We start from the raw sequence: 19,347 nt of genomic DNA on the forward strand, positions 1-19,347 counted from the left end.
CAGGAAACTGCAACCACAAGTTCCATGACTGTTTCTGTTGGGCATTCATATTGTAAACAAAACACCCTTGCAGAAGCAGAAATAGTTACAGGTAGAGAGAGAGGGGACAGTATTAACAACAGTGAGAGTGATAGAGAGAGAGATTGGCAGAGAGAGGGAAAAGCACAAAGACATGGAGAACAACAGAGTTTGAAAGAGTTTCTAACAGGTACAGAGAAAGAAACAGACAGAGAGAGAGAAAGAACAGAGACAGAGAGAGACTCTCACAGAGCGAGAGAGACAGGGATAGGGAGTGGAGAAAATGGGGAAGGTGATATACAGGGAAGGAGAAAGAGACACCAAAGAAGACAAACTGGGGGTTGTAATAAAAGAGGGAAAGGGAGAGGAAGGGAAAATGGGAGACAAAAAGCAGGGCAAAGGGAAATAGCCAGAGGCAGATAGAAACAGATATAGAAACAGAGAGCGGAAGTGAATGGGAAAGAGTGAGACTGAATGAGTATAATGGAAACAACAAGAACAAAAGACAGAGCGAGTGAGAGAGAGAGAGAGAGAAGCACAGAAAGTGATGGAGAGACATATTTAATGACTTTACCGATAACCATCAGGTGGAGTTATTGGAATATGAGCTCCCTGATTGAGGCAGTTAATGCTGTCCAGTCTGGGAGCTCTGCAGAAGTATATAATATGGAGTGTCTTCGTTACCAGAATTCAGGGTGTGTACACTCAGGATGTGGACAGGTGGTTTTATCACTCGACTATTAATACAGAAACTCAGCTAAAGTATTCGGCACCCGGGTTCCAATCTCATCACAGCAGATGGTGGAATTTGAATAAATAGATCTGGAATTTAGAATCCGCTTGTGACCATAAAAACATTGTTGATTGTCAGGAAAACCCCAACTAGTTCACCAGTGTCCCAGGAAAGGAAATCTGTTGTCCTTCCGTGGTCAGGCCTAACCGTGACTCCAGGACCACAACAACGTGGTTGACACTTAATTGCCCTCTGAACACGGGTAACTAGGAGGCTAAGTCGCGAAGGCAGATACCTTGAGCTGGTTACAATTAACAGACACTGGTCGTATCCCCAGTGGAAGAGACGGTGATCATGAACTTTTTCAAAATTCTCCCAGCGGCAGCCAATAATATTTGGCTGTGGAGGCAAACTTACCCAGTCCTGAATAAACTGAAGAAGTAAGAGCTGATGGGGGTAACCAAAAGGCTGTTACAGCAGAATTGCACCCATATTGGAGTGGCAGAGAACAGCTGACTGTGGAAGATGGCATACTCCTGTGGGGTGCAAGAGTGTCATCCTGAGACACCATCCCAACCTGGCCGAACTTTACCATGGCCACCCAGGAGTGGCAAACTGACGATCCTCCAAATTGCCACGTCTGGTGGCCAGGTATGGATACAGATATTTGCTTGTGTGTCAGTGTTGGCAATATCAACAAGGGCAGAACAGTCACCAGTCACTATTCTTTACATTTGGGTTGGCCGTAGACGTGACTGCACATGGACAGTGCCGGACTGTTCATGGGGTCTGTGTTCCTGATATTGGTCGATGCTCATTCAAAATGGATGGCCATACACAGGATGAGTTAATCAAACACAAGGAGAAGAGTGGAGAAACTTCACACCTCTTTCTTGACACCAGACATTCTTCAGGTGTTGATTTCTAAAAATGGACCACCTTCCATCAGTCAGGAATTTGTGCATTGCATGAAGTTGAGCAATATTTGATGCGTTGCTGTACAGGGTACTGGTGAGGCCGCAACTGGAGCACTGTGTGCAGTTTTGGTCGGTGTATTTGTGGAAGGATATATTGGCCTTGGAGGGTGTGCAGTGACGGTTCACTAGGTTGATACCAGAGATGAGGGGGTTAACCTATAGAATAGATTGGGTCTGTCCTCATTGGAGTTTCGAAGGCGGAGGGGGGGATCTTATAGATAATGAAAGGGATAGATAGGGTAGAGGTAGAGAGGTTCTTCCTGCTTAGAAAGGACAGCAGATCTAGAGGGCACAGTCTCAAAATAATGGGCGGGGGGGCAGTTTAGAACGGAGTTGAGGAGGAAATTCTTCACTCAAAGGGTGGTGAGTCTCTGGAATTCTCTGCCCATTGAAGTGGTGGAGGCTACCTTGATGAATATTTTTAAGTCACGGGTCGATAGGTTTCTGATAGACAAGGGAATTAAGGGATATGGGGAGAAAGTGGGAAAGTGGAATTGATCCACTTCAGATCAGCCATGATCTTGTCGTATGGCGGGGCAGGCTCGAAGGGCTGGATGGCCTACTCCTGCTCCTATTTCTTATGTTCTTATGCGTTAGGACAGTGCCCACATTACCCATCAGCCAATGGTCTGGCAGAAAGAGCGACCCAGCAGTAAAAGCAGATTCAGAAAACCATCCCACAGCCTCCTTGGACACCAAACTATCCAGGTTCATCTTCAATTAGAGGACAACACCCCGCCTCCCACCACCACCTCCTCTCTTCAACAACTGGAATAGCCCAAGCAGAGTTGTTCATGGTAAGATCACACAAAGTTAAGTCTGATTCCGAAGGTGGAAGTTGACACCCAGTGCCATTCCCACCAACAGGGAGAGGCACTTAAAGGCAGTTGATAGGTTATTAGTAATGAATCCTGGCAATGGGTCCACGTGGTTATGAGGCAAGTTCAAGTCCACTTGCGGAGTTACCATCCTATGGAAAACTTCAATCATCTACAAGCCATGAAGTCCCAAGCTGTGCCTGAAAAATCTATTCTCAGCACACTGGGAACATTGTAAAGAATTCCAGGCACTCCGGCTACTGCTCTCCATCTCCGCCAGTGGGAAGCTCGGAGACTGAAATGGACACAGTGGGTTTAGCCTCTCGACAACGTTGTCTCCCGATAAAGGGAAGTTGGGCCACAATGCTCATGGTGGAAGAGGCGAGCTCCTTCTGCTGAACCCCACTCACTTCCGAGGCTGAGCAGGAGGAACCGGACCCAGCATTGAAACTCCAAAAAAGGCTTCCAAATCAGTCAGAACATAAGAACATAAGAAATAGGAGCAGGAGTAGGCCATCTAGCCCTTCGAGCCTGCCCCGCCATTCAATAAGATCATGGCTGATCTGAAGTGGCTCAGTTCCACTTTCCCGCTTTCTCCCCATAACCCTTAATTCCCTTGCCTACCAAAAACCTATCTACCCGCGTCTTAAATATATTTAGCGAGGCAGCCTCCACCACTTCCACAGGCAAAGAATTCCAGAGATTCACCACCCTTTGAGTGAAGAAGTTCCTCCTCAACTCTGTTCTAAATTGCGCCCCCCCCCCGCCCCCCGCCTTATCTTGAGGCTGTGCCCTCTCGTCCTGCTGTCCTTTCTGAGCGGGAAGAGCCTCTCCACCTCTATCCTATCCATCCCATTCATCATCTTATATGTCTCAATGAGATCTCCCCTCATTCTTCTAAACTCTAACGAGTACAAGACCAGTCTATTCAGCCTCTCCTCATAGCTCAACCACCTCAACTCCGGTACCAGCCTAGTAAACCTCCTCTGCACTCCCTCCAAGGCCAAAGTATCCTTGTGCAAGTGCAGAGACCAAAACTTAACACAGTACTCCAGCTGTGGCCTCACCAGTGCCCTGTACAGTCAGCCCTCGGCGGTTTCTCAGAACCAAGGTTGGAAGGATGCAATGACTTCAAACAGGTTCATAAGTGTGAGGTTACCTCTTTGCAGCAGTAATAGGAAGATGGATTATTATTTGAATGGGTATAAATTGAGAGAGGTGGCTACTCACCAAGACCTTGGTGTACACATGCATCAGTAACTGAAAGTAAGCACACAAGTAGGACAGGCAGTAATGAAGGCCAATGTTATGCTGGTCTTCAAAGGGAGAAGGTTTAAGTACAGGAATAGAGATGTGTTACTGCAGGTGTACAGAGCATTGCTAAGGCCACACTTTGAGTATTGTGTACAGTTTTGGTGTCCTTATCTGAGAAAGGATGTTCTTGTACAGAGGGAGTACAGCGACTGTTTCCCAGACCGATTCCTGGGATAACAATCTGTGATGTAAAGAGAGACTAAGTCGATTAGGGCTTTATTCATTGGAGTTTATTAGGGTGAAACATACAATATTGGATCAGGTGTAGACAGGGGAGATTCAGAAAGAATGTCCCCGAGGCTCAGGCAGTTGAGGAATAAGGTTCATATTTTGAGGATAAGCATCAACATTTTGGAACAGAGATGAGGAGAATTTTCTCCATCCAGAAAATTGTTGTACGTCAGTACCACAGAAAGTGGCTGAGACCAAAATCTTTAGTGATTTCAGGAAGAAATGATGTATAACTCTTGGGGCTAAAGTGATCACGTGATATGGGAGGAAGGGATGATCAGGATATAGAAGCTTATGGTCAGCTATGATCAAACTGAATGGCGGAGCAGGCTCGAAGGCCTGAATGGCCCACTCCTGCTTTTACCATATTTCAATGTTTCTATCATTGTGAAGCTGAGATGAGTCTGTGTGTGGTCTGTGTTCCAGCCTCGTTTAACTCTGAGCCTCGTCTTAGTCCAAACCTTGTGTGAATCTGAACCGCGTCTCTGTCTGAACATGGTGTGGGCCCGAGCCTGGTGTGGGCCCGAGCCTGGTATGAGCCCTCTCGACATGAATGCCAGCATTTCATTTGCCTTTCTAACTGCCGAGTGAACCTTCAGGCTAACCTTTACAGAATCCTAAACAAGGACACCCACATTCCTTTGTGCATCTGATATCTCAGTATTTCCCCATTTAGAAAATAGTCTATGCCTCCATTCCTCCTTCCAAAGTGCATAATCTCATACTTTTCCTCATTGTGTTCCATCTGCCACCTCTGTGCCCACTCTCTAACCTGTCCAAGTCCTTCTGCAGCCCTCCAACCCCGACTTCCTCAACACTCCCTGTGTCTCTACATATATTTGTATCATCCGCAAACTTAGCAACTGTACCTTCATTTCATGCTTCCAAATCATTGATGTATGTTTTGAAAAGTTGTCTTCTGAGCACCGATCCCTGAGGCACACCACTAGTCACTGGCTGCCATCCTGAAAAAAGATCCCCTCATCCCCACTCTCTGCCTTCTGTCAGTCAGCCAATTCTCCATCCAGGATCTTGCTCTCAACACCATTGGCACTTAACTTATTTAACTGTGCCCTATGCAGCGCCTTATCAATGACCTTCTGGAAATCAATATAAATCCCTGAATAACTTCCTTGTTTGCTCCTCAAAGAACACTAACGGATTTGTCAGTCATGTTCTCCCCTTGGCAAAGCTGAACTGACTGAGTCATAATTAAACATGCACCTCTGCGACCTTATATTTAATAATGAATTGTAAAATCTTGCCAATGACCAAAGTCAGGCTAACTGGTTGATAATTTCCAATCTTCTGCCTCCCTCCCTTCTTAAACAATGGTGTTGCATGAGCTACTTTACGGTCTTATGGCACTGTCCCTGTGTCAGTGATCCCTGAAAGATCACCACCAATGCCTCCACAATTCCCTCAGTTATCTCTTTTAGAACACTGGGATGTAGTCCATTTGGTCCAGATGATTTATCCACCTTCTGACCTTCCAATTTTCCCAGATCTCCTTCGTGATGGTCACTACCTGTGCCCCCGACTCTCCTGGAGCTCTGGAATCCCACTGGTGTCTCCAACCGTGAAGACTGATGCAAAGTAACCATTTTATTCCTCTTTCATTGCTTTGTTTCCCATTATTACTTCTCCAGCCTCATTTTTGAGTGGTCCAATGCCTCTCTCTTACACTTTATATGTTGAAAAAAAACCTCTTCCTATCTTCTTTTATATTTCTAGCCAATTTAGACTCATATTTCATCTCCCCCTTCCCCCCCAACCCCATTCCTTTTTTTAGTTGTCTTCTGCTTGCTTTTAAATGCTTCCCCACCCTTTGGCTTCCCACTAATCCTGGCCACTTGGTAAGCTTTCTCTTTTGCCTTGATGCTGTCCTTGGCTTCCCTCTTCAGCCATGGGTGCCTCATCCTCCCTGTGACATGTTCCCTCCTGCCTGGGATGAATTTCTCTTGTGCCTCCTGAATTTCTGTTGTGCCTCTAAAAACTCCTGCCATTGCTGTTCCACTGTCTTCCCTGCTAGGCTCCCGTTCCAATCAACTCTGGCCAAATCCTCGCTCATGTATTTGTAATTACCTTTATTTAATTCTAATACTGTTACATCTGACTCCAGCTTTTCCCTCTCAAACTGCAGGGTCAATTCTATCAAACTGTGGTCACTGCTCCCGAAGGGTTCCTTCACCTTAAGTTCCCTAATCAAGTCTGCCTCATTACGCATCACCAAATCCAGAACTGGCTATTCCCTCGGAGGCTATGTCACAAGTTGCTCAAAGAAAAACAAATCTGAGTAATTCCACAAATTTTCTACCTACCTGATTTCCCCAGCCCACCAACATAATGAAGTCCCCCATGATTATTGTAATATCACCTTTTATGTGTTATTTTTTCACCTCCTGATTCATTTTGTGCCCACATCCTGACTGCTGCTATGAAGTTTGTACCTAACTCTTATCAGGGTCTTCTTTATCTTTGCGATTCCTCATCTCCACCTACAGAGATTCGATCCCTTTTGGTCATATATCACTTCTTGCGATCGATTTCACTTCATTCTTTACTCACAATGCAATGTTGCCCCCTTTGCCCATCTGCCTGTCCTTTCGACAGGACACGTATCCTTGGATATTTCGATCCCTGCCCTGATCCCCTTGCAGACACGTCTCTGTGATGCCCATAACGTCGTACCGTCTAATTTCAATCCGTGCAACTCGGTCATTTACCTTGTTGAGTGCACTGCACGCATTTGGTACAACACACTCAGTCCTACATTCACCACCTCCCTTCTCATACTTGTCACTTTGTTTTGCTCCTGTCAAAGGTTAGATTTGTGCCACCTTCTATACTCTCTGTTCTATTATGTGGGAGGCCAGGGAGGCCTGGTATCAACAGCTCCTCCATTCATGGAGGGGACAGGGAACTCAACATTGGTTAGTAACGACGGGCGGGAAGAGGATCAGACATGGGGGGGTGGGGGGGGGGGGTGGGTGGTGGTGGTTCCTCGAGGCCTCACTCGCCAGAGGGGACTTGAAAACTGACTCCAGTCTCCAGGTATCAACTCCCAAGTGATTGTCTGTCTCGCTGATCAGATCTATGTGAGATGGACATAAGGATCAGGAATGAAATGTGGGCTGTAATATATTGTAAATATGCTGTGGTTTCTGCACCAAGCCTGTATGAAGTGAATAGACAAAAATGTACAATTGTTTGCAAATATATTGGATGTGAGGGTTTGTTATTTACAGGGGAGGATTGTTATATATATGTTGGGACATTCCTTTCAGCGAACAGTCCATGTGATCTCAGGACTGGGGTGAGCTGTTGGATCCTCCCAGATTGGGCAGTCAATATTTGGAGTGTTGTGTGAACAGACGGAGTAAAGAGTTGTGTTCCCTGACACCTGACTGTGGAGTCGATATTGAAGAGAATCCTCAGCACCACAGCACATAAACAAACGGTCCCGGTCCCAGTGCTGCATAACTCCACCTGCGGCTTGAATCCTCTTTGTGCCCCTCTCACACTCTCCTCCAGGTGCTGAGCATCTGTCCTAGGGTCCCCCTCTCACACTCTCCTCCAGGTGCTGAGTGTCTGTCCCAGTCTCCCCCTCTCACACTCTCCTCCAGGTGGTGAGTGTCTGTGTCAGTGTCCCACTCCCACACTCTCCTCAAGGTGCTGACTGTCCCAGTTTCTCCCTCTCACACTGTCCTCTAGGTGCTGACTGTCCCAGTTTCTCCCTCTCACACTGTCCTCTAGGTGCTGACTGTCCCAGTTTCTCCCTCTCACACTCTCCTCCAGGTGCTGAGCGTCTGTCTTAGTGTACCCCTCTCACACTCTGCTCCAGGTGCTGACTGTCCGGCCCAGTTTACAACTCCCACACTTTCTTCAAGGTGCTGACTGTCTATGCCAGTGTCACAGTGACCCCCCTCCCCCCACGCCCCACGCGGGGGTGGGGGGGTGACTGTCTGTCTCAGTGTCCCCCTCTCACACTTTCCTCAAGGTGCTGACTCTCTGCCCTGGTGTCACACTGAGCCCCTCTAACACTCTCCTCAAGGAGCTGACTGTCACAGTATCCCAGTGCCCTCCCCTCATAATCTCCTCAAGGTGCTGACTCTCTACCCTGGTGTCCCAGTGATCGCCCCTCTCACACTCTCCTCAAGGTGTTGCTTGCCTCTCTCGGTGTCCCAGTATCCCCCTCTCACACTCTCTTCAAGGTGCTGCTTTCCTGTCCCAGTATCCCCCTCAGACTCACCTCAAGGTGCTGACTGCCTGTCCCCGTGTCCCCCTTTCACAGTCTCCTAAAGGTGCTGCTGACTCTGACTCTGTTTAGGTGTCTCAGAGTCCTTCTCCCACACTCTCCTCAACTCACTCTTGTCTCCTTACAACCTCACAATAGAAAATGTCAAGAAAGTTTGATGTGAAGCCTCTTGATATGGTTCTCCTGTGCGTGACACTGAGAAATAGTTCGATGTGAAATCTCTTGCCCAGAATGAACTGTACGTGACACTGGGAGATAGTTCTACCAGATGACTCTCGCTAAGACTGTACTTTCCGTAATGCTGACTATTGATCTGTGTGAAGTTCTTTAATAAAGTTGTTCTGCACATAAGCTGTAAATAAGAGCGCATAGAGCCTGGATGTAGCAGCCTATATCAATCCTGATTAATGCTAACCACACATTTAACCCTGCCAAAGGTTAGATTCCTGCCACCTTCTATACGCTCTGTTCTAAGATCTGGGAGGCCAGGGAGGCCTGTTATCAACAGCTCCTCCATTCATGGAGGGGACAGGGAACTCAACATTGGTTACTGACCATCATAACCATACGCCAATAAAATATAGGAACAGAATTAGGCCATTAGGCTCATCGAGCCGGCTCCACCATTCAGTTATGGCTGAGAAGTTTCTCCAACCCATTCTCCCGTTTCTTTTCCCCCGTAACCTTTGACCCCTTTACCAGTCAAGAACCTATCTATCTCTTTCTTAAATACACTCAGAGACCTGGCCTCCACAGTCTTGTGTGGCAATGAATTCTACAGATTTACCAGCATTTGACTGAAGAAATTCCTCCTCATCACAATTTTAAAGTAAGAAGTCTTCACAACAGCTGCTTAAAGTCCCACAAGCTCACTTGGAATTACGAGCTTTCGGAACGCTGCTCCTTCATCAGGTCAGTGGCCTACTGGCGTTGTGAGACTTCTCACTGTGCCTGTGCCAGTCCAACACTGGCATTTCCACATCACAGTTCTAAAGGACGGACTCTTTCCTCTGAGGCTGTGCCTTCCTGTCTATCCTACTAATGGAAACATCTTCCACAAGTGCACTCTACCCAGGCCTTTCATTATGCTGTAAGATTCAATGAGATCTCATTCCTCATCCTTCCAGACTCATTCAACTCCAGACCCAGAGTCCTCAGATCCTACTCATGTATCAAGTATTTTACTCCCCGGGTCATTCTTGTGAAACTCCTCTGGACCCTCTCCAAGGCCAGCAGATCCTTCCCTAGATATGGGGCCCAAAATTGCTGCCAATATTCCGAATTGGCCTGACCAGAGTCTTATAAAACGGCGGCAGTACTCCCCTTCTTTGTATTCTAGCCCTCGCGAAATGAACCCTAACAGAGGGACTTCTGTTATATAGAATTAATATCGAAAGATTTGCAGCCTGATCCTTCATGATTTCCAATTTCCTGACCCTCAACACCTCATGTAGGTTGTAAACATTCTACTTCGGGTATAAAAAGTGTTGGATTGAAGGGGGTTAAGTGACGCTGTTTGTTTAGTGACTGTAATTGATGTAAGTCTCCATGGATCTGATTAGTGTGCCTGGAGGGATTTCCCTCTTCCATTAATAAGGGATTCTGTTCAATGTGTTGCCCCACTGAATCAGCGGGAGAGAGAACTCCAACACTAACAGAGATCAGCGGCTGTGGAGAGAGAGGGAGGGAGAGGAGAGATCAGAAACTTATAGTAATGGATTGGAATGTTCCAACAATGATTCAGAATTTGGGAACAACGGATTGGAATGATCCAATAATGGATCAGAATCTGGGAACAATGGATTGGAATGTTTCGACCACGGATAGAAGTTTATCCTATTGGATTGTTTGGTTTACTTCAGATTATTGGTGGATAACATCAGCTGATCGTATTAGATATCTACTGAAGATCATTCAATGCTTTTACTATTCCATCTTGGCGATTGTGGGTGTTCCAGGTAAGTCCCTGGCTGGAATTGAACCAGCCCACCTACCATGGGAATCAGAGTAGGCAACGGGTGGAGCATGGGAAGGTCTGTTGAACACGGGTAGGATTTTGCAGCTTCAGGAAGTGTGAGGCTGTTGTGTCCCATCCCCTGTGTCCAGTTACTAATCCTCGAAAGGGTGTTTAAATATATTGAGTTCCTTGTCATTTACTGCACTGGGTTTGCTGCTTTTGTGGTCTCTGTTGAATCTCTGTATCCAGTTATTAACTATTTCAGCCACTGACAGTTGTCTAAGGGCCTATGGGCTCGGATGTCTTCTGTGTGCTGTGACATTCCATAGACATGTGAACTGAAACACTATTCCCTTGTAAGTAAAAGAATGAGACAGAATCCTTTTTACCCTCTCTACATAACACCATTTCACTGCTAATCACCCACCCAGTCAGCAGGCTGCAGAATCCATTTTATTGGCTATGTGTGCACTGCAAGATCTCACAGCGACAGAACATGTTTTGTAACATTATTCATTAGTTTCACAAATATGAGAACATTAACATTGCAATGAAATAACTGTGAAAATCCCCAAGACATTCCAGCTGTACACTGATGGAGAAATAGCATGGCCAATGCACCTAACTAGCATAACTTTCAGAGTGTGGGAGGAAATGGAAACACCAGGGTGAAACCCACACAGACACACACAGAACATGCAGACTCTGCACAGACAGTGGCCAAGCCTGGAATTGAACAAGAACCTCTGGTGCTGTGAAGCAACAATGCTGTCCCTTGTGCCACCACAAGCTCTCCTAGAGTAGCAGGAACACAAACACGCAGTCACTCCCAAACACACATACATTAATACACACAATTGTTGACAGAAGCAATCAGACATTAACACTTACTCCCACTCACACACAAATTAAAGAATAGGACAACACATACTTTGGAACACTCCGACGGTGTTCCCTTGCTCTCTCACACACACACACACACACACACACACACACACACACACACACACACACACACACACACACACACACACACACGGGAGGGGGTTGTGGCAGGTTTACAACTCCTCTTGTGCCCATTGATGACAGGGTGAGCAGTAAAACTGCGTGACAGTCTAGAACTCAGGTCCACACCCGAATTCTCGCCTCTTGCAACCTTTACCAGCAACGGATATGCAGTGGATTAAGTCTCCTTCCCCTTTTGTGGCAGGAGGCTGGGTAGATGATTGAAGTTTATTTTAAAACACATTTAATTAAAGTTTGCAATGGAATTGGGTGACACACTTGCCTTTGCAGCCTCACCAGAAAAGGTTTTGTCCAGTGAGGAAAACATGTACGAGGACAAATCGTGATCAACTCGCCGATAGAACTGAAGGCCATTGAGGGCACCGGGCAAGGTCGAGGGCAAAGGTCGGTGCCCCTTAGGCAATGTCCACCGGACAGGACCAGGGAGTGGGGGATGAGGTGGTGGGGTCTACACGAGCGGAGCCTGCAGGTAGTGAACGCAGTTGCTGGATGGCAGAGGGACCCGTTACCACCCTGCACGCTGTCTGTGAGGTGGGGTGGTCCCCGATGCCACTCTGCATGTGATTGGTGGGGATAGGGAGGAGGCATCACAGCCTCACTGCATGCAGTGAGGTAGGGAGGGGGTATCACTGCCTCTGTGCATGCACAGTGGGGCAGGGCGGGGGTATCACTGCCTCTCCGCATGCAATGAGGTAGGGAGGGGGTCCTGCTGCGTATCTGCATGTACAGTGGGGTAGTGAGAGGGGCATCACTGATTCTCTGCCTGCACAGTGGGGTAGGGAATGGGGCCTTACTGCCTCTCTGCGTGTACAGTGGGGTAGGGAGGGAGCATCACTGCCTCTCTGCGTGGACAGTGGGGCAGGGAGGGGGGCTTTGCTGCCCCTCTGCATGCACAGTGGTTTCAGGTGTGGGTCTCGCTGCCTGTCTGCATGCACAGTGGGGCAGGGAGGGGCTTTGTTGCCTTTCTGCATGCAGAGTGGGGCAGGGAGGGGCACTGCCTGCCTTTCTTCATACACAGTGGGGTATGGAGGGGGGCTTTGTTGCCTCTCTGCGTGCACAGTGGGGTAGGGAATGGGGCATCACTGCCTCTCTGCGTGTACAGTGGGGTAGGGAGGGGGCATCACTGCCTCTCTGCGTGTACAGTGGGGTAGGGAGGGGGCATCACTGCCTCTCTGCGTGTACAGTAGGGTACGGAATGTGGCATCACTGCCTCTCTGCATGCACAGTGGGGTAGGGAATGTGGCATCACTGCCTCTCTGCATGTACAGTGGGGTACGGAATGTGGCATCACTGCCTCTCTGCATGCACAGTGCGGTAGGGAATGTGGCATCACTGCCTCTCTGCATGCACAGTGGGGTAGGGAATGTGGCATCACTGCCTCTCTGCATGCACAGTGGGGTAGGGAATGTGGCATCACTGCCTCTCTGCATGCACAGTGGGGCAGGGAGGGGCATCACTGCCTCTCTGCATGTACAGTGGGGCAGGGAGGGATGCCCTGAAGCCACTGTGCATGCCGTTGGTTTGGTGGAAGGAGGGGGGTCATTGGTCCGGGTGCTGGGGAGGGGGTTGGGGCTATATCAGGTCAGGGGCTGCTCACAAAGAGCTGTGACCCCTCAGATTATCTGGGGGCAGATTCTGTGTTGCTGACGGATGGCTCTCTCAGACCAGGGCGCTCACTGCTGGCCGCAATTGACATTTGCAAACACGTAGGTTTGGTACGCAGTTGGTATCCCAGCCAGGGCTGTGAGAGCTGCAAGTGATGGGGTCACTGCTGAGGGTGGTCGAACAGACATCGAGTTTTAACAGCACAAAATGAGGCTCTTCCGCCCATTATTTTGAAACTGGTTATCAAACACCTATCCCATCGAATCCCATTTCCCAGCACTCGGTCCACAGCCTTATACACTCTGGCGTTTGAATTGCTGATCTAAATGCCTCTTGTGGTTGTTCCCGCTTCCACCATCCTCTCAGGCCCTGAGCTGTAGATCCCAGCACCCTGTGGATGGAAACATTTTTCCTCAAATCCACACAGAAATCTGCCCTTTACCTTAATTCCACACCTGCTGGTTAATGAAACCTCTACTGAAGGGAAAATGTTTCTTCCTATCTCGATGCCACATAATTTTATCTACATCACTCAGGTCTCCCTCTCCCACTTGAAGAAAAACACTCCCACCAACATCCACTCCACCCGTACCCCTCCAGCAGTTTCTGCTCTAAGTTAAAAAAAAACCTAACCAACCTTCCTGGTTGAAACTCTCCAGGCCAGGCAGCATCCTGGTGAATCTCCTCTCCACCGTCTCCAGTTACATCCTTCTTGTCATGTGATGACCAGAGCCACACACAGTACTCTTTCTCTGATCTAACCAGCAGTTTATAGACTTCCATCATAATCCCCGAGCTGCTGTATTCCATACTCTGGATGCTGAAGGCAAGTATCCTACGCATTGTCTTAACTGCCTCATCTACCTGTCTTTCTGCTTTTCGGGATCCTCATAAAGGCACCCCAAATTCATTCTGGTCCCCTGCACTTCCTCACACTCGTCCGGACATGGTGTGTTTCCTTGCCCTGATAGTTGTCCCAAATGTGTCGCCTCACATTTTTCAGTTGTTAAGTCCCATTTGCCCATTTGACCAGCCTTTCAGTTTCCTCAGCAGGGTGGCATAGTGGCTAGCACTGCTGCCCCGCAGTGCCAGGGATACGTGTTCGATTTCTCCCCGGGATGGGTTTCGTTTTGGTGATCCAGTTTCCTCCTACAGTCCGAAGACTTGTAGGTTAGATGGATGGGCCAGGATATATTGGACTTAGTGTCAGAGAGAATTGCCTGGGTAAATGCATGGGATTATGGGGATTTCGCCTGGGTGGGATTGTGCTCAGTGCAGACTAAATGGGTCGAATGGGCTCCTTCTGCACTGTAGGATTCAATGATTCTCAGTGACTATCACTGTTTGCTGTGCAGACACATGGATTTGGGCCAGTGTCTGTGGGAGTTTGCGCATTCTCCCCGTGCTTGCGTGGGTTTTCTCCGGGTGCTCCGGTTTCCTCCCACACCCAAAGATGTGCTATTAGGCTGATTGGAGGTAATAAATTGACCCTAAATTAGTTTCCCTCAATGTGGAATGCCATAAACATAGATAAGGGTCATGGGTGGAGGGGGAACTGGGAATGTTATAATGGCGGCGCGGGCTCGTTGGGATGAAGGGCCTGTTTCCCGGGCTGTTTTTGTTCTTTTGTTCTTTTTGTTCTTTTTGATTCCTGAAATCTAACGCTTTCCTCCTCGATATTTACCACGCTGCCAATTTTTGTACCATCTGTGAACTTATGGATCATACCTCACACATTCATGTCTAGACCATTAGTGTTACAGTACAAACATGAAGGGACCCAGGAAAGATCCCTGTGGAACCCCACTGGACACAGGTTTGCAGTCACATAAGCAACCTTCACCCATCACCCTCTGCTTCCTGCCACTCAGCCACTTTTGAATGTAATTTTCCAAATTTCCCTGGCTCCAACCGTTGTGCAGTCTCCCATGGAGAATTTGTCAAAAACTTCTCTAAAGTCCGTGTAGACTACATCGGCTGCATTTCCCTCATCTACTCATCCAGTCACCTCCTCAGTATATTCCAGCACATTGTTAGACATGATCACCCTTGACAAAGCCATGCTGAATAGCGTTCATAAATCTTTACCCTTTGAAGAGGAGATTAATTCTGTCCCTCAGATTATTTTCTGATCATTTCCTAAATGGATATGTTGATGATGGTGGATCTGATTTTACCAATCGGGCCTGTAACGTGATCTGCACCCGAAACCGGGCAGATCACACCTTTACCGACACCCATTTGGGCGGGGATCCGGTCTGCACCCCAATCGGGTGATCCAAAGATTTAAATGTATTAGCATGCATTAAAATCAATTTAATGAACCACGTACCCAATTCTACCACCAAATCCCACTTCACCATCTTCAGATCTGATCCGCATCCGTGCTGTAAGCAACCTGCAGAATAAAAATCCAAAGTGGATTCATAAGAACATAAGAAATAGGAGCAGGAGTAGGCCATCTAGCCCTTCGAGCCTGCCCCGCCATTCAATAAGATCATGGCTGATCTGTCGTGGCTCAGTTCCACTTTCCCGCCCTCTCCCCATAACCCTTAATCCCCTCGCTTATCAAAAACCCATCAACCCGCGTCTTAAAAATATTTAGCGAGGCAGCGTCCACCACCTCAACGGGCAGAGAATTCCAGAGATTCACCACCCTTTGAGTGAAGAAGTTCCTCCTCAACTCCGTTCTAAACCGCACCCCCCTTTATCTTGAGGCTGTGCTCCCTAGTCCTACTGTCCTTTCTGAGTGGGAAGAGTCTCTCCACCTCGATCCTATCCATCGCATTCATCATCTTATACGTCTCAATGAGATCTCCCCTCATTCTTCTAAACTCTAACGAGTACAAGCCTAGTTTATTCAGCCTCTCCTCATTGCTCAACCCCCTCAACTCCGGAATCAGCCTAGTAAACCTCCTCTGCACTCCCTCCAAGGCCAAAATATCCTTGCGTAAGTGCGGCGACCAAAACTGCACACAGTACTCCAGCTGCGGCCTCACCAGTACCCTATTCCTATTCGATAGAGGAACCTCTGAACATGCTTCGCAGACCCATCTCTAACCACCCCGGCAGACCATCACCCCCTACCGCTCGATCCAAACCCCCTGGGAGGCAACCCCCCACCCCCCCGCCAGCAGACCCCCACCTTGATCGCCCCCCCCCCCCCCCCCCCGCCGGGGGCGCTGTTTCAGATTTTCTTCCGAACTGAGCATGCGCAGTTCAGAGCTCCGATCATTCCGGCAGAGCCAAGCCCCGCCCACAACGTGGACCGGATCGGAGACGGCAAAAAGCCTACGGGTGAGGATTCCGGGCTTGGATTCGTTTTACGTCCAAATCTGGCCCTTCGCCTCCAATTGGTAAATTTGGGTCCGTAGTCTTGTGCGTGATCTTGGATGTCTCCAGGGCATCTTGCAGGATGACAATATGGCACAGCGGTTAGCACTGCTGTCTCACACAATCAGGGAACCCGGTTCAATTCCTGGGATTGTGCCATCACCAATCAAGTTTTTTTTTAAACTTTGAAACCAATTCCATTCTCACATATAGGCTGTTGGGATTTCTCCTGTTCCAAAAACGTGTGGTGTTTCTCTGGAAAGGATCCACTTTGAGCAAATCCAGTTTCTCTAACCCTAACCCCAATATCCACATTGAGCCTTGTAAATTCATTATCCATCACAGCCAGCCTGTGTACATCATCAACCTGCAGAAGTGCACTGGTAAGACCAGGGCTCTTGAGATGTGAAAGACTGATTTGATTTGATTTGATTTGAATTGAGTTGGTTTATTATTTTCACAAAAAGATGTGATACAAGCCAGGAATCAAACCCAGTTCCCTGTGAGATAGCTGTGCTAACTATGATATCATCATGTTGCCGACTCAAGAACAGCCTCTTCTCTGCTGCCATCAGCTGTTTGAATGGATCCACATCGCGTTGAGATGATTGCAGCATTACACTCAGCCCTCTCTCCTTCCCTGTGTACAGGGTTACATTGTTACAGAGTTCGCTGTAGAGCCAGGGAGATGGCGTCTGTGGACCTGTTTGGGTGGGGGGGTGAACTGTAGTGTATCCAGGCAATCTGGGAGGCCAGAATGGATTCATACCACGACTACATTTTGAGTCATTTCATAATAATTATTGTAGCCCGGGACATTACCAACCGGTGAGTCTGACCTCATTGTTGATGGAGAGGATTCTGAAGGACAAGATTTATGACCATTTAGAGAAGTTTAGAATGATCAAAAATAGTCAGCGTGGCTTTGTCAAGGGCAGGGCATGCCTTACGAGCCTAGGTGAGTTCTTTGAAAATGTGACTGAACACATTGACGAAGGAAGAGCGGTGGACGTGGTTTACATGGACTTCAGCAAGGCGTTTGATAAGGTCCCTCATGCAAGACTCCTTGAGAAGGTGAGAGGGCATGGGATCCAAGGGCCTTTGGCCTTGTGGATCCAGAACTGGCTTGCCTGCAGAAGGCAGAGAGTGGTTGTGGATGGGTCTTTTCTGCATGGAGGTCGGTCACCAGTGGAGTGCCCCAGGGATCTGTTCTAGGACCCTTGCTGTTTGTCATTTTCAGAAATGAGATGGATGAGGAAGTGGAGGGATGGGTTAGCAAGTTCGCAGATGATACAAAGGTTGGTGGTGTTGTGGATAGTCTGGAGGTATGTCAGAAGTTGAGCGTGACATAGATAGGATGCAAAGCTGGGCGGAGAAGTGGCAGATCGACTTCAACACAGATAAATGTGTAGTGGTCCATTTTGGCAGGACCAATGGGATGAAGGAGTACAATAACAAGGGTAGGAGTCTTAGGAGTGTTGAAGAGCAGAAGGATCTTGGGGTCCGGGTCAATAGGGCTCTTAAATGGGCCTTGCAGGTGGAGGATGTGGTCAAGAAGGCGTATGGTGTACTGGCCTTCATTAATCAAGGGATTGAGTTTAGGAGGCGGGAGGTAACGCTGCAACTTTATAAGACCCCTTTCAGACCTTCTCCCCGTGTCTGCCTGGGTTTCCTCCAGATGTTCCACTTTCCTCTCACTCTCCAGGAGATGTGCTGGATCATAAAAAAAAATGATTTTGCGTGTGTGCACATTTTTTTTTTAAAATGTTCCATCTGCAGTCTAAATGGTAACTTATTCCCCTGAATCATATCTAATTTTATTCTTTATTTCCTCCCTGACAGTGAACATAATCACAATTGTGACGTTGATGAGCAGAAACTGTGGTCTGTCCAAATGTGTCACTCGTTACCTGGTGGCCATGTCAGCGGGGGATCTGCTGGTTGTCATCCTCGACCTGATATTGAGACACATTCCCATTGTTTATTGGAAACAGTTTTACTTCCTGCTGTCGTTCCCCGTGTGTAACGTTCATGCCGTCCTGCTTTACGCAGCCACTGACTGTTCTGTCTGGTTCACCGTCACTTTCACCTTTGATCGATTTGTGGCCATTTGCTGCCTCAAGTTGAAAAGTAAATATTGCACTGAGAAATCGGCGGCTGTGGTTCTGGGAACAGTGACAGTGCTGAGCTGTTTAAAGAACATTTTCTGGTATTTTATGTTATTAAATCGATATAAGCTGGTGAACAATCCCTGGTTTTGTGTTTTCTCAGTGGAAACTGCAGAATCTCTGGTCTGGGGAACAATCGAGTTCCTCCAAAACATTCTAACCCCGTGTGTCCCGTTCGTCCTGATTCTGCTGCTCAATGCTCTCACTGTCAGACACATTTTAGTGAGCAGCAGGGCCCGCAGGAGACTCCGGGCTCACAGCAGTGGGGAGAACCCTAGTGACCCAGAGATGGAGAGTCGAAGAAAATCCATCATTTTACTGTTTGTTATCTCAGCCAATTTCATCATCTTATGGTCGACATTAATGGTTTATACTATATGGATTCGGATGTATAATTTGGGCTATGAATCAGTAAGGTTAGATCTTTTTGTTATGGAATTGGGCTTCATGCTACAACTCACAAGTTGCTGCACAAATACTGTCATTTATGCTGTGACACAGACTCACTTCAGACAGCAGCTAAAAGATCTCTTGAAATACCCCCTTACTGTAATTCTTCAACTCAATAAACCCTGAGAGGAAACTGCAACCACAAGTCCCCTGACTCTTTCTTTTGGGCATTCATGTTGTAAACAACAAAACACCCTCGCAGAAGCAGAAATAGTTACAGGTAGAGAGAGAGAGGGGCCAGTGTTAGCAACAGTGAGAGTCATAGAGAGAAACATTGGCTTAGAGAGGGAAAAACATAAAGAAATGGAGAACAACAGAGTTTGAAAGAGTTTCTAACAGGTACAGAGAAAGAAACGGACAGAGAGAGAAAGAACAGAGACAGAGAGAAACTCTCACAGAGTGAGAGAGACAGGGATAGAGAGTGGAGAAAATGGCGAAGGTGATATACAGGGAAGGAGA

General features: G+C 47.7%; 1 protein-coding gene across 1 annotated transcript; it reads left to right on the forward strand.

The window, feature by feature from the left end:
• The first annotated feature begins 10,126 nt into the window (after positions 1-10,126).
• On the forward strand, positions 10,127-19,014 carry LOC145362427 (putative G-protein coupled receptor 139). The gene is made up of 2 exons (XM_080218460.1): positions 10,127-10,307; positions 18,113-19,014. Exons 1-2 carry the CDS (start codon positions 10,127-10,129, stop codon positions 19,012-19,014), a joined length of 1,083 nt encoding a protein of 360 aa, XP_080074586.1.
• Positions 19,015-19,347: the final 333 nt, after the last annotated feature.

This window comes from Carcharhinus amblyrhynchos, unplaced genomic scaffold (genome assembly GCF_965287045.1).
Source record: "Carcharhinus amblyrhynchos unplaced genomic scaffold, sCarAmb.v2.hapA scaffold_38, whole genome shotgun sequence".
Taxonomy (NCBI): domain Eukaryota; kingdom Metazoa; phylum Chordata; class Chondrichthyes; order Carcharhiniformes; family Carcharhinidae; genus Carcharhinus; species Carcharhinus amblyrhynchos.

What these genes read in the sequence shown, in the direction of transcription:
- LOC145362427 (XM_080218460.1), top strand. Translation starts at nt 10,127, where the DNA reads ATGGATCAGAATCTGGGAACAATGGATTGGAATGTTTCGACCACGGAT. An exon ending in GGCGATTGTGGGTGTTCCAG is followed by an intron (nt 10,308 to 18,112) that starts GTAAGTCCCTGG and finishes CCTCCCTGACAG; the next exon opens with TGAACATAATCACAATTGTG.